Source organism: Chinchilla lanigera, unplaced genomic scaffold, assembly GCF_000276665.1.
Source record: "Chinchilla lanigera isolate Chin_1 unplaced genomic scaffold, ChiLan1.0 scaffold00008, whole genome shotgun sequence".
In the NCBI taxonomy this organism is placed as follows: Eukaryota; Metazoa; Chordata; class Mammalia; order Rodentia; family Chinchillidae; genus Chinchilla; species Chinchilla lanigera.
The window spans coordinates 19,055,960-19,072,262 of NW_004955409.1; the positions used below are offsets into that span (position 1 = coordinate 19,055,960).

The window sequence follows — 16,303 nt, forward strand, 5'->3', positions numbered from 1 at the left end:
GGTTTCTTAAGGGCACTGTTTCCCAGGAACACTGGGATGAAAATCCACCACTGTCAAGAGGTTGCCGGGCTCCCTCCCCATTCCTGCATATGGAGAAGGAAACTGGACTCAGAGATCACAGTGGTCTTAAACTCCCCCCAGTTTGAGTGAACATCAGACATGGTTCTTGTGGCTCTTAGCCCCGATCTTCCTTTTGTGCTTAGCCTGTAACTGACAACTGGCCGTTGTAACTGACGATTAGAGTAACCTGTAACTGACAACTGACAAGTGTAACTGACAGTTGGAGTAACCTGTACCTGACAATTCTTTCTCTGCTCTTTGGAGATACATATCCATCATATTGTAGTCATTTTGGCTGCTTTAGGATCCTGGAAATTTTGTGCAAGAGCCTGTGAACCAGCCCTTCACAACTTTTTAAAAATAGTGACAGTTGTACCCTGGTTTCCCCGTCTTCATGGGAGACTGGGTGCCAATCCTCTAAAAGCACCAATTAGCAAACAGTGATGTTATAATCTCAGAAATAGACTGTGGAAAACTCAGGATCAATGCACTTTAACTTCTAGTAATTCCAGTTAATTTATAAATACTATACCATTGAAAAATCTCTCCCCTAATTCCTCCTTTACTACTCTTAATTTTTGTTTTTTTAATTTTTTGTAAACAAGAGTTATGCCTCACTTACCTATTCCAGTCATCTTGAATAAAGTCCTCTTTGCCTTTTACCTTTATTTGGTGAGTTTTTTGCTTTGAGAGAAACAGATTCTATAATCATGAATATATTACTTATTTCGTATCTCTGAAAAATTGTTAACCTTTGTTGTCTGAAGTACGATAGTTTATATTATTGCAATGTGAAAGTATGTTTCCCATTGTCCAGTTTTGTTTTTTTCTTATGTAGGAAGATAAATCTAGTTCTTATTACTTTATTTTTGCTCGAAGCAGAAAGAATCTATGCAAATTATTTTTAATTAGGAAGTGAAAGACATGTCAACTGAGAACAATAATATTGAGTTGAGCTAGAATGCCGCTGGTTAATTTATTCATTCAAAAACAATAAGTGTACATAAAAATTGCCCAAAGTGAATGTAATGATGACGGATTGCCAACATATACAGATAAAAAGAAGCTATAAGAGCAAAAATAGAACAAAGTTCACAATTTAAATTAATATAAAATCTTTAGATATTTTGTTCAGATAATGATGTAACTGTTAAGTCTATGAATGCAAAACTAAAGGCATCCTGCAGACCTGTGTTAAGATCACTCATTTTATGACCCTCTACAAAAATTTCTCAGTTGAAACTATTTTGAATTTCTAAACCAGTTTCTTCGCAAGCTGATTTTGAAAATTTCATTACTGAGCGAGGCATGGTGGTACATGCATGTCTGTAATCCCAGCACTCAGGAGCCTGAGGCAGGAGGATCACTGCAAGTTTGAAGCAAACCTGGGCTACATAGTGAGACTCTGTCTCAAAAACAAAACAAAACAAACAATAAACAGCAGTAGTAACAATTTCATTGTCTCCATTAATTCCATGAAAATAATTAGAAATAAGACATTCAGCATATCAAAGAACATAAAGGTGAGATGACCAATAACCCTCAAAGGTAGAGCTAGATGTCACTTGAAAGGAAAACCACTCGTAATTGTTTGCACATCCCCAGAAGGGAATTAAACAAGACCTATGAAAGCTACATTGAAAGAATGAAGTTAAAATACTTTACCTTGTTCTAGTAAGTGGGACGCTGTATAGATGTGTCATGAGTGGGGTTAAGACTAACTTGTGTTTGCAGTGGAATGGGAAATGTGGAATAAAACATTCGTTAGTGGGCAAAGAAGATTTGCTTAAACTTGGGTTTGCAAGATAGGATAGATTATTGGAAGCTAGAAAACTCTAAATTCAAGGAAAAATGATACATTCTTTAAATCATTTTTCTAAAAAAGCAAGACATAGGGGCTGGGGATTTAGCTCAGCGGCAAAGCACCTGCCTGGCAAGTGCAAGGTTGTGAGTTCGGTTCCCGGTACCAGAGAAAAAACAAAAAACAAAAAACAAAAAAAAATGTATTTAAAAAAGCAAGACATGAGACTTTGGATAAGATGAAATATTTAATATAAACTGATACTAATTCATTCATTTTATAAGAAACCAAAATCCTTAGATGTTAATGTTGTATAAAGTTATATTAAAATATTTCCATAAATTAATTTAATCTCAGTTTTTCTCCTGGAATTTTAAAGTTTATCCATTTTAAATTATAAATTGTACAACTGGAAAGACATATTTTTATTGTGTGCACATCTTTTTTTACTAGCACATGTCTGCAGTTCATGCAGCCCACTGTCCTCTTGGGGAATGTGTGCGTGCACATACTACAGCTGTTTGGTTTTTTTTTTAATACCCTGCTCTCCCTCTCCCTCCCCCTCCTTCCTCCCTCATTTCCCATTTCCCTTTCCTCACTTCCACTCTTCCCAATGTTATTAATCTTAGCTCAGTTTTTAACATATAACCTTTACGTCCACTGAGGTATTAGGTTCCTGTATGTGATGTACCCTTGTTCTATTTATTTCCCTTTCGCCTCCCCTCACCCTTGTCCTTGATCTCTTGGTCGCCTTCCCATCTCCAGGAGACCCATCCCCTTGTCTCTTTGTAGCCTTCCTTTACCATTCTCTTGGCTTTTACTTTGCCTTTCTCAAATGAGAAGCCATATGGTATTGGAGCTTTCTGTGTGACTTATTTTACTCAGCATTAGATTTTCCAGGTGCATGTTTATGTTCTCCATCTCAAGAAAGTGAATTTGTTGGGAACAGAACTAGGAGTAACCATTTACTTCATATGGCTAATCTAGTGCATTATAGGAGGAACAGCATAGATGATGAGCCTATGTTTGACCTTCCCACTTAAGCCAGAATTATAGGTAAAAACATGTAGATAGACACATGTAATATACATTATGAATAGAGACCCAAAATAATGAAGTCATTTATTTGATGTATATATGTGTAGGTACTATTAATAAGGCTTATAAATATATGCTAGAACATGAGTTCTGTATCTTAAAATATTAGGCAAAGATATACTACAGATAAATTATCATGCTAAAATGCTTTAAAAAGTGAAGAAAATTAAATACTTTAGCATACTAGTGATTTTTAAAGCATCAGATATTTTATTTGTTCAACTTTATAATGAAGAAAAAAATTAATGGATGTTTGCTAATTTTTTGTCCTGTGTTTGACAACATGCGTCTCACTACTAGGAAAGCAAAATCACATCAAAAGACTAAAAATTTTTTTAAAATTACATCCAATAATGTCACAGTAAAAATAAACAAAATAAACTTATAATCAGCAGAGAACTGAAAACAAAGTTGTACAATATAAAACTGTAGTAGGGACATACCAACCTTAAGCTATTTTGCCAATATATCACAGGGTCTACTAAAAAAAATATTAAAAGTAATGGATCAAAAAAATAAAGAAAACTGCCCAAATACTAATACTCTGGGAACTGTACTCTCTTCCCCAAATTTGCATATGCACAAAAGACTTGTTTGTCATTTTGATTTTGGAATAAATAGAATATGTGAACCATTTAAACAGTGAAGCAGTTCAGTGAACAGCTAATTAGAATTTGTAAAGCATACCTAGGGGCACAGACCAGCTTCAGTGTAATTTTTATCTTTTTTTCAATATCTTCCAAGGGATTAGCACTTTATTCTCTTGGCTACAATCCCTATCCTTTATTCTGGCTGAATGTATTAACAGCCTCATCATACACTCTTGTTCTGTAGTAATTTCTGATAAATCTTTCTCCTTACTATATAGTCTGTATCTCAACTTGTAGGCTTGATTTCTGTGAAGGAAAATTAGTATTGTACTCTATTTTTTCTTTAACTGTAAAAGTTTATTTTTAATTTTATTTTTTCTTTTGCATTTGAAAAACAGTACGGTAATAACACTACGGTAATAATACTTTAACACTACGGTAATAATAAGGATATTAAATATACATAATACACATTTTTAATATCTTGTCATGAGAACAGCCACTGTCTCCTAAATTTGATTTTTTTTCTAGAACTGTTTTGTATCCCCTCTCAGCCTTTTGGTTAAGATCAAGTGTAGAACTATTTTGAGAGTATACACCCTTACTCCAGGTTAGCAAACTTTTTAGAGAGTCACACAGGTTTTCCCGTTTTAGGAAAGATTTCAAAACAGTGATAAATATTACCTTATTCTGTCAGGTTGAGTTTGTGTGTGTGTGTGTGTGTGTGTATGTGTGTGTTTTCGTACATTTTTCTGAAAGTTTGACATGCTCTGATGGAGTTTTAGTGATCTGTGGTTCTAGGAATTAAAATCTGAAGGCCCTACACCAACCACAAAGGAATGACAGCCATTTCAGTGGATCATATAAGAAGAGAGGATGTAAGATAACTCCTTGGAGCATTACGATTTATGTAACATTTTAAAGTTAAATTATGCATTATATTAAGCATATTTAACATATAATTTTTCTTTCTCTTACTCAGTTCTTAAGTCATTTACTGGGACATTTTCAAATTACAGAAATAAGCCCAACTAGTAGTATTTTTTAAAAATTAGATCTCAATGGATTATTCCTTCAAAATATAATAAAACTTCTTAAAATGAATAGATTCACATACAAAAATATCTATAGAGATAATTGAAATAATATATAAAATTTTAAATCATAGTCTATATGTATTATTAAAATAATGTTAAGAATAAATCCATACCATACAAATATAAATGGACACGTTACAATTTTTAGTTTATGCTTAGTTATTGAGGAAACCAGTAAGATATTAAAACAGATGGTTCAAAGGGATGACATATTCCTAGGCTATCCAGAATGCAAAACTGACTTGTACATAAGGAGTGAATTGTGTTTTAAGCCAAAAACAAAATGATTTGTGTTAGTGAAAATGTTCAAAGACCAAACTTACTCATGTGTGAGGTCACCTGGGACAATAGGCTCAGGAAGCTTATATCTGTGTTTTACCCTGTGATTCTTCTTAAGATAAGCACTTGCAAACAGCACACAGGAAAACTGTTGACACAAAATACAGTAAAGGAGGACGAGAGAGAATAGCCTTATTCCGCAAACGATGGCAAGCACATGGAATCTAATAACAAATCCCCAGTTCCAAACCCAAAAGTACCCTTGAGAAACTCCAAGGTGAGAGAAGAGTTTAGACTTCATCCTCTGTTACCCTGCCATTACGCTCCACAAGCTAAGACAAACAGGGCAAGAGGGGCATCTTCTGGATTTGCACCTGGTAAAGGCTAGGACTCATAGCAGTGGGCACTGCAGGCAGTTGAGTAGCCTTCCATGATAGCTCTGGATGTGAAAGAAAACCAGCTAGATGAGAACAAGGAAATCTTGTTCACATCAGGGAAATCAGCCACCAGGACTCGCTCAAAGACAGGCAGAATAGGATGTATTTATACTGAAGAAAGTGGGAAAACTGCAGGCATGCTCTGACTGGAAGCTGGTGAAATGGGAAAACTGTCAAGTTACTAAAAGCAGGTTACTTTATGTGATTGCTTAGGAGTCGTCCTTGACCTTGTTTAGTTGGTTGATCTTAAATTGGAAATAAGAAAAAATAAATTAAGGCATTTGTTAATTTTTTTTTTTTAGGAGTTTGTTAATTGTTAATCAAGTCCTTTGAGTTGAATAGTAAAGAATTGATTGAGTTCTGAAATGTTACTAGATATGAGTCTGAGTTTCTTCTTCTCAGAATTGGAGCGGTGTGGCTTCTTGGTAGTTCATTAGAGCTAAGGGATCTGTCCTGGGCAGTTGTGATAGGTTGTGGGTTAGAGTTCTAGCTTTGATATATAGTCACCCATTATCCTTTGGATATTGCAACTCTCATATTACCATTAAAGAGGCATCATTTGCATCACTGACAACTCTTCAATTCATTTAGCTCCTGGCTGTGGAATTAGTAGAGATACTAAATGATACAGAGCTGTATAGAATCAACACCTTTGATTTTTATAGCACCTTTGAATGTGTTGAGAGCCATTTTGTAACTTTTTATCCACTTGAAATATGTCTTAATATTTCTGAGAGTAAATATGGATTACATATCTAGCCTATATGTCAATGTAGTTAGACTTTCTGTACTACTCTATTTGCATATGAGTGAACTCATTTTAATCATCAGAATTGCTACTTTTTGCTTACTCTCCTAGTTTTCAAGTAAGAAAGCATGTAAATTTCATTTTTTACTATTTGTCTTGCCTCTGATTTGAATATTTTCTAACCTATATTATTACCCAGTCTTAAGAATTTGTTAGATATTTGAATTCCACCATCAGTGGTATTTATTAATATTTATTGTCTATGAAACAAGTAACAGTGTTAATATAGTTTCAGATAAAATTTCTTAAAATTTTTTATTGTTTCTATAAAGAGATGCCAGGAGTATAATGTGTGCCACTGAGATCCAAGAAAAAAGTATATTAATAAAATTTTATAAGAATATCAATATTTCTCAGTTAAGAAAGGACATTCTTTGGGCCTGTAGCCATTCTAAGTGTATCTCATGCTTTATTATCTTATTTTTATCCTCACAAGTATATGCAATATTATTGTAATCTATAGTTAACAAATGTATTAAAATTTGTAAAGATGTGGTCTTTACACCCACAAGTCTTGCATGTAGATTTTTGAAGATAAAGGTCTAGTTCCATAGTGTGTGGGGCAACCAGTCTAGTTCACATCTACTATAAATAAGATAATAAAGTATTGTTTCATGTACTGATGTTGTACTTTTTTGCATTTAAAAATTGATTTTATTCAAAAACAAGAAGTTAGGCCCTCACTTAAAACAAGTTCAAAGTAGTACATTACCTTGTAGATGTGAAAAATAACATCTTGATACCTAAAAAAAGTTATCATATGAAGATTGTCCTTGATTTTCAATGGAGAACCATAAGTTGATAGTATTGTAAGTCAAAAATGCATCTAACCTACTACACATCATAGATTAGCCTAGCTTACCTTAAAAATAATCAAAGTACTTTCCTTAGCCTACAGCTGTACAAAATAATCAAATACAATGCTTATTTTAAATAAAATGTTAAATGTCTCATAATTTATTACTGTATTGAATATGAAAATCACAGTATCATGGATTTACATGTGAACCACTATAAAGTTGAAGAAACATAAATTGCCTCTTCATTAATTGAGGATCATGAGGAAAACTGGAGTTTATTCTGCTACTCTCAGAACTGAAAATTTCCCCTGCTGCTTTGTCTCACACCAACCTGTGAGTTAGATACTGGTATTGGTCTCTGTTTTCCAGATGGACTAAGACATTAAGTGAATGGTAATTATCGCTATTTGTTAAGAGTCTTGGCACAGTGAACATCATATATCTACTTCATTTGATTTGGATTTTCCATGTCCCCTTTGAAATTAACTTTGAAATAATTGAAATAGCAACTAATATGAATATATTCTTAATGTTCCTCTCAGCTTTGGAATGATTTCTTCCCTTACAAACAAGGACTATATGTCCTCTAACTCTTTTCTTAGAGCACTTACTTTCAAAAACTTGAATTGTAAATTATTTCTTTGCCTCTTTGAAATGTATATAAATCTCCAGCCTCTTGTCAGATTTACAGCCATGCAAATGTCTTTCTTAAAGACTGGGAACCATGCCTTTGAAATGAAACATGGAAGGGGATAGTGTTCCTCCCTCTCTTACAGTTTTTCCGGGAGGACAGGTGCTTAACTTTATTGGGTGCCAAAGAACACAGATGACCTACTCAAAGGGGAGAGCATGCAAACCTGGGGAAAATGCTAAGCAGCACTAGACACATCCACTTTCCCTGAATATTTGCCTGTACTTTTCCAGTAGCTTACTTCGGTATGTAATTGTGGCTTATTCCCCATGATTCTGGTATTGTCATGCTTTGTACATCAATCAAAAATAAAGTATTTTAAACATCAAAAATGATTTCTAAAAAATTATTTATATAGATGTATTTTAAAATTTTATTACATAAAGCCCTGCTAGCTTTTTTTTGAAATTAGTATTCAATGTACCCATTACTGGAACAGTGTGAGGAAAAAAAAACTCTGGTCATCTTGACTGGTGTGATTTTTTTTAAATACTTAACAAATTATTGTGATGTGATACCTATCAAACAACTCTAATGCAAGATTCCTGCCCAATTATTACTAAATGCTATGAAATATTTCTTGGAAAAAAACAGATATATCTGTGGTCTGGATTTTTGTTTAGCTTATATAAAAATGGGACCATCCTTGGATTGCATTGTACTGTTGAACTGTAGAGCTTTCTTCAGCAGTAACAAAGTAAAGGTATTTTCTAGAGTGATAAAATATTTAATACAAGTAAGAAAAGAGGCACAGGAGACCTCTGTGGCTCCTTTGGCCTTTGAAATACATTACTTACCTGAAAGCTATTAGCTTAATACTCTCTTCTAGTAAAAACTGTAATTCATCCTCGAAAAGCAAAGGGATTTCACTGGATCTGGAAAATTTTCTCTTCATCTGCATTCAAGATTCTACACATGATCTGCTGCAAAACTTATCTCTTTGCATGCGCAAGGTGATAATGTGAAGGACATGATATTACAGTAATGTCATTTTCCCTATCAACCAACAATCAACAAATCTTTAGGGCTAAAAGGACAGCAGTAGCTCGCTCAATTACCTCCTGCTTCTGTGCACTGATGTGAAGAACTCTGAGATGAGCAAATGCTGACCTTATGAGGCTGCTCTCCTATGAATTGTTAATGACTATCCTCATAGAGTGATGGTATCCCTGGGTCACCCATTTTATTTTTCTGAAATGGAAGCTAAAGTTCATGGACTAGACAACGTCTTTCTCCACAGAGGGCTCTCTAGGACGTAGTATCACATTGTCAAAGCCGCATTTGAGAATAGCAGTACGACTCTCATTTAAGATTCTCTATTGTCAAAAACCTTTTCGAGGGGCTGGGGATTTAGCTCAGCGGCAAAGCGCCTGCCTGGCAAGCGCAAGCTTGTGAGTTCGGTTCCCGGTACCGGAGAAAAACCAAAAAAAACCAAAAAAAAACAAAAAAAACCCTTTTCGATACTATGTAAAAACAAATAAAAATTACTAAATAAGGATTCATTTTGAAAAATATTTCTGTCATACTACAAATATAAGTTATGAAGTGATAGTAACAAAATCATCCCAAGAAGTAATTTTGGGTAGGAACTCTTTTTTAAAAAGAAAAAATTGATAACTGTTATAATATTTAGAATTTAAAGTGTGCTAATACTTTTTTATAATACCTATTGAGTTTAACTCAGTCAACAGTTACTTTAAAGTGTATAGTAGGTAGTTCCAAAAGATTATATTAAAAATGTGGTAAAAAAGATAAGTGTAAAAATATGTTTACCATTTTCTATATGACATTAGTTAGGCATACATCATCTAATGTAAACTTCACTATGCTTTCAATGACTCTGACGTGTTACTAATAGTCAGACCGTGAAGAAATGAAGTCATAGTTGATTTACATAATTACCATATTAGTGCCTTCTAATGCCTTACAGGAAAACAATCTTTTCATAATCTATTTCTATTAAATTTGAATTAAAAATTACTGTTATTTCTTCCATCTCTTTCTCCATGTGACTTTCCACTCAGAGATGCTATTTGGTGCTTTTGGCTTTTCAGTTATCCTGCTGATCTGGAATATCTGACAATAGAAATGGAAAGGCTTACATAATGCTCTAATGCAGTTTACCACATTGACGTCTATGACCCTGTCTTGGTTACTTTTCTCTCATTGCTGGGACAAAATACCCAATGTCCAAAATGAAGGAAGGAAAGGTTTATTTAGCTTACAGTTTGTGGAGGTTTCAGTCCATACTTGGCTGGCTCCGAGGCAGAAGGTAGCAAACCAACAAGAGCAAAGCGGGGAATGGCAGCCGAACAGCAAAGCAGCCAGAGCAAACCGGAGGAATGGCGGCAAGCAGCTTCTTTCCCTGCCTTACTTTGTAAACAGACTACCCCTACCTAAGGGGCATGTAGCTCTCACATAATCTCCATGCCCTCCTCTGCAACAGTACAGGCTCAGGATATATACAAAGTAAGTATCCTGCCTTCCTGCTGAGTTACTTAGCCAAACCTCTAGACTCCCCAAGTTGACACAATGTATCAACCATAACAGACCCTTTTACCAAAGTGTACAACATGGGCCGATTGATGGGCATAAGTGAGTACTGAGCTGGTGTTCGGCAGTGATGAGAAAGCTTTGTGGGGATGAGGTTCCTGGTCTTATCCTTAATAAGACATAAGGACCACTGCTAAGCACCTATCAATTCAGAGGGCACAGATCACTGCTGGGGAATATATGGCATGCAGGTTGTTGTGGTTTTCTTTGAAGACAAAAGATGTTAGTGTAGAAGTTGTTTTTTTCTGAACTAGAACCTCAGTATTCAAGATTAATTGCAGTGTTGGCAGTATAAAATAAATGAGTTTGGGTTGCACATTGAGCCCTCGGTATCTAAAAGGTTCAGCATCCCTGGCATAGACGAATCTTTTCATGATAACTGCTTCTGATGACAGATACTAGGACACTTTTTGTGGTCAGGTAATACTCAGACATAGCAATGCCAAAAGAAATGAAACAAGACAACTACCATAAGAGTTGAGAGAGGAAACTGTAGTGGAGGTGTGGGTCAGTAGCATGGGTACAGAGCAGAGATAAACACAATGGGATCTCTTCTAATTCCTGAGTTGCAGCTTATGTTAGGTAATTTAGCATGTCAAAGTGGATCTCACTAGGAGGTGGTGGTAATAGGACAATAGCCATATGACCTCTTCTTGAAAGTGAGATGCCCGAAATTGAAAGGGTATACTATGAATGAGTAGACTGGAGTAATAAGACCAGACTGGGACATGGAGACAAGATCTAGAACACTGAATAAAATCTTCTTTCTACTACTACTGTCTGTGAAAGTGAACAAGTTACTTCATCATTCTTTATCAAATGCCTATGAAACGCAACATGGAATGGATTTTAGAAAGTGAGATATTTACATACAGGGAGTACCACTCTACCATAAAGAAGGATAAACTTAAATCATCTGTAGGAAAATGGATGCATCTTGAGACCATAATGTGAAGTTAAAAATCAAACACACAAACTTAAAAGACTGCATGATTTCTTTTAAATGAGAAACCCAAAATACAAATAAAGAGCAAAGTATAAGACAGATAATAGGAAGCAGTGAGGCAGACTTTTCTCACATGGAAAGGAGATCAAGAGATGGAGAAGGCAGGAAAGGGAATGCAAAAAGCAGTGAGCTATGCTGTGCATGTGTGCCACGTCTCCACGAGGAGTCTGGTCGTCACGCACTGCAGACATGTACTGATGTAAGCAAACCAAGCAAACAAACACGAAACCTTGTGCTACTGTCTTTGCACAAGTTGAAAGTGCTAATGTTGTACAGGCCTACCCTCAGAGCTGGCTAGAGGTAATTGAGGCCTCAAAGTGTATAATGTCATACTTCAGTTTACATAAATTGGTCTTTGAAGACAGATAGGCTTTTATTTGTTCTGCTCAATATTACCTGTATAATCCTGGTAAAATATGCTGCCTCAATTTCCTTACCTATAATACTGGATTATAGCAGTATTATTTACTATGAAGAATTGTTATGAAGAATAAAAAAGTCAATATTTAGTAGAGCACCTACTCATGTTAAACGTTCTACTGTTATTATAACTTGAAATTACTTAAATAATTTTAGTGAGTTTGTGTAAACACCAACCTTCTTTCAGAAGAATTAGGGTTGTCAGAAGAAAATAAAGTAAAAAAAGGAGGGAGAAAATAAAAATGTCATAAAAAAGAAAAATACTAATCATGTTTTTAAACTGTATTTCACAAAGCTAGCAAATTCTCTTTTCCAGTATACCAGAAAGTAAATATTTTTTTAAAAAATACAAAATGCTTCTCATGGTTTCTTCACAAATTTCAAATAATTATTTATGAGAAATTAATTCAAACTGTGAAAGTTGTGGGAACTCAGAATGACATTTCAGAAAGTTAAATTATAGTGTTTAAAGATCACTTATTTTCAGCTTTAATTTTGCCTCTTGATAAATTAATACACAGATATTTCCTTACATTTGATAAATTTTAGCAAAGGAATGTTATCTTTGAATGCTGAGTCCCTTTTACATCATTCCAGGATTTTTAAATTTTAAGCTCTTTAGAGTAAAAAATGTTGCTAAGAGAAATGTGACAAATGTTCACTTAAATAAATGATTATCTTAATAACTCATCAGTAATTAAAGCCTAAGGTAAAAATCAACTCATGAAAATTATCTGCAAGAATATGAAAATGAGTTCAATTTTACTACTCTTTATGTAAATGAACATGAGATGACAGTATGCTACCCAGTCTTGTCTTGGTAGAAATTTTAGCTCTGTTTTGTGTTCACATGTGGAATATGGGCGGGCTCCTTGGAGCAACAGTTGTATATTTTAAAAATACATATATTTTTACCCAATAATTATGTAAAAACATAAATTTTGAAGGTATCAAGCGTTAGTAAAATATACAGCTAGTAGGAATAATTCATAGAATAACATTAACTTTAAAAAGTCCGGTTCCCATTAGAATTTTAAAGAGTACATGGTCTCTATGAAAAGTACACTTAATTTTGACGACTGCAAATTTACTGACTCCTTCCTTCTCTTATGTCTGTGTTTCCGTGATTCCTGGTTGAGGGCCTGCGCAGGGCAGTGTGTGTGGAGCTGGATTTGGGTGAGGAAATGTACAGGTTAATCCTAGATGATGGTCTCCGGGATGGCTCTAGAAGTTGATGAAAGGGTTTTAGAGCAAGGGCACATAAGAAAGGCTCAGAGGCCTGAAACATACTGAAAAGTCCCATGGGAATGCACATAGGGATTTAACATACCCGTAAAGCAGCAGGGATTGAAATGAGTGGGAGAGAGTATTCCACCAGTTGTGACGGGTATGCGTGGGGGTATACTTGGGAAGAGGGGCAAAGTGGCCAGTGTGCCTAGCAAAGCAGGGAAGTGAGAAGCTTGGAAATTGGAACAGTGAAGGGTGCACTTCCATTGAATACCCTTTGGTATCTTTCTGATTCTTCTATCACATGAATCTATGACTCGGCAGCCTGAAAGTTCAAGTTTAATGTTCACAGTTGCTAGCTCTTAACCTGGCCAGTGCTGATATCCTCTATCTCCTTATTTGTGAATGGGGTGGATAACTTAGCCAGTACCATAGAACACAGAAAACGCTCCCAGGAAATGTCACTTAGGAGAGAAGCTATTCATATCTCCACCTGTGAATGGGGGGGTGGAGAAAAATATGTTCCAAACATGCAACATGATAGAATGCAGTCATGAGAGTTGACTCTCACACGCTGCTGCACAGCTGATGCTTAAATGCAGTCTGTTCAGGGAAAGACTCTGCAGCTAAAGTGTCTGTTGCTGTGTGACTACATGTGCCAGCAAGGTGCAGGTAGGCAAATACAGACAGGATAATGGTTGGCACTGTGAATAGGTCACAAGGGTTTTCCCTTATGGTGAAAATGCCATTAACACCATAGTGGACAGAATGCCACTGAATTATATTTTTAAGTGATGGATGTTCATAGAAGTCTATCTGAACTAGCATTCTCTAGTGTCCTCTGAGGAGTGTCCCTAGTGTCCTCTGTGGTCCTCTGCCCACGGTCTGCTGGCCACACTCCATTCCATTCCTACCCCATACCTGCAACCCACCAGCGCCACGCCAGTCCACCTCTCTCCTGCCCCTAATCCTGCAGCACTCTGCAGCAGCACCATCAGCAGGCAGGTGCTTGGGGGCCCTGCTGCCTGAACGTGTCCCTGTGTGTATTTCTGCCCAGAAGCAGACTGTGGAAATGCAAATCTTTTTGTCCTTCTAATGACTACACATTCTCAGAAGGTAGTACATTCCCAGGTCTCAGGACAGCAAGCCTGGGCTAGAGCCTTGACTTCATTTTCAGTCACTTTTATAAGTTAGGACTTACTTACTTGTGATCTCTGGAAGCAGTGCCATGAACGCCAGGGTGGCCATGTGAGGGGTCGGCGCTTACGCAGTCTGTAAGGACCTTAGAGGGTCCTGGGGCCTAGAGTCAGGCCTTGTTGCCTCTGTATGCAGAGAAATTCCAGACCATTGCCCAACTGGGACTGAGAAGGGACTAGTGAGACTGGCCTGGCACGATGGGAAGTTAGCTGAAGTACACACCTCTGCTGTCCTGGGCCTTGGGTGCGGTGGTGGTGGGGAGTGATTTCTATTTTGGGCCATGTTCCAGGTGGGCCCATTCCTGCCGGCACTCATTTGGCAGGCATCGTACAACCTGCCGCCCCCTGGACCGCTGTGAAGCCCAGCCAACACCCTGGTAGCTTCGCCAGTGTTTTGCAGTCACCTTCGCCAGTATAGGCTTACGTGACCCAGGTATTGGGAAGGTGTCCTGCTGAAGAGGGCCGGCCTGGTCTGTCACCTGACAGGAGGCCCATGGCCGTGAGAGAGGATTTCGTTTTTCCTCTACCCAACCAACAGCCATCCTGTGGCATCCTGCAGCTGCACAAATAGTATTCTTTTCACCGTGATCAGAGACGTAGGGTCTCCTGTCATTTTACTCATACCCAATTCTTCTAGCCCATACAATTATATCTCTTCTCTGGACTTCTTTACTCAACTCTCCTTTATCCTTGCTCCATTCTTAACCTCTGTGCCCATGTTTTCCCAACCAGTGCTAAATTCCTTCCTTTATGTACACTTTCATACCCCCACCATGCCCATCCCAGAGGAAACCACTACATACAGCATCTCAGAACTCAAAAGGGGACTTTTATTTCCTATCTATGGGTTCTCCTGAATTCCTCTGCTGAGGAGTTATGTTGCCCTGAAAATAACCAGGACGTGGTAATGCTAACCTTCAGCAGTATGCTGGAATCAGCAAATGTCTACTTATTTTTCTACATATCTACATGGATAATCCGGTGGAGGCCAAGGTGACCGGGCACTGCCGCTGGCTCTCACCTTGCATACCCGTAGTACTGGGCAATTTCCCTGTCTCTCTCCCTCTGCTTGAAGAACTGCAGCTTCCCTAAGGAGGTGTAGTTGGCGGCCAGCTCGCGCTCTCGCTGAGCCTGCCTCTTCAGGGCTTCGCGCTCTGGCCTCTGTTCTTCCGTGATGGGGCTGGACATGACGGGCTCAGGCACGTTGGGTTCCCTCCAGGGAATGGGTTGGCGGCTGAAGTCTTCAAGGAGAAATGGGTGTTGCTGCTGAGGCGGGGACCTGCGCTTGGTCACCGCAGTGGCAACAGGTTCCCTTCCGAGAGAGGCGGAAGGTGCCGTTTCCTGGGGTGCAGGCTGAGACCCTGCAGACTGGGGAAGCCCAGGCTGGGTGGAGGAGGTCGAGTGTGGTTGGCTGGCATTGTTGGGCACCGGCTGAGCTGGTTTGGCAGGCCCCATGAGCGAGGTGTTGGCGGCAGCTGGTTGGGACGGTAGAGCGGTGCTAGTAGCTGCAGGCCGGGCATGGTAAGCTCCAGGGGGTCTCCGTGAAGCAAGAAGCTGCGGCCTTCGAGAAACAGGTCTTGCTTGAGGCTTCTCTGGGCTGGGAAAGCGCAGAGGTATTAACTTCACCTGCCCAGGCGGTGGGAGCTCACACAGGGATGCAGAGGAACCCTCTGTTGGAGCTCGACCCGGCAGGTTCTGGGAGGTGTCCCCAGCGCTGTCAGGCCCCTTGCCCTCACGTGGGGCCCTTGGCCATGGTTTGGTGGTTTGCGATGTCTTTGGATCTTTGTCGGCATTCGATGTTCCCAGGGCCCGCGAGGCAACGGTCCCAGCTGTCTTATCCAACTTCTTCCCTAAGGGGTGGAAAACCTGCACAGATTCGAGCATGTGCATGCCTAGGCAGGTGCGAGGCTTTTTAAAGGCCTCTTGGCCAAGTGCAGGTTGGTGTCTCTTGCGCTTCACGTTGGGAATTGGAGGCCTGTCTTCGGCCTTGAGTTTCGGTGCTGGCTGCTTGCTCTCTAGCGCTTTCCTGCTGTTGTTCTCTTTGGTCCTCCTGGCCCTAGCTTGCCCAAGGCCCTTATCTGGGTTGGTCCTGCCCGAGGCCCCTCTGGGCGACGTGCTGTGGGAATTCTCAGTCACGTCCGCAGGAGCCCTGTCACTGCCCAGTGCGTTGAAAATGCGCCCTTCTCCCGCTGACAGGCTCCCATTGCCCTTCAGCTGAATTTTAGCTTCGGGAGCACCGG

General features: G+C 38.5%; 1 protein-coding gene across 1 annotated transcript in view; it reads right to left on the bottom strand.

The window, feature by feature from the left end:
• Positions 1-14,875: 14,875 nt before the first annotated feature.
• LOC102006881 (uncharacterized protein C2orf78-like) overlaps positions 14,876-16,303 on the bottom strand; it is a gene marked incomplete at its 5' end in the record, with an annotated part of 2,080 nt that continues 652 nt past the window's right edge. The window contains 1 exon segment of the mRNA XM_005377161.2: positions 14,876-16,303. Coding sequence (XP_005377218.2) covers positions 15,081-16,303 — 1,223 coding nt within the window.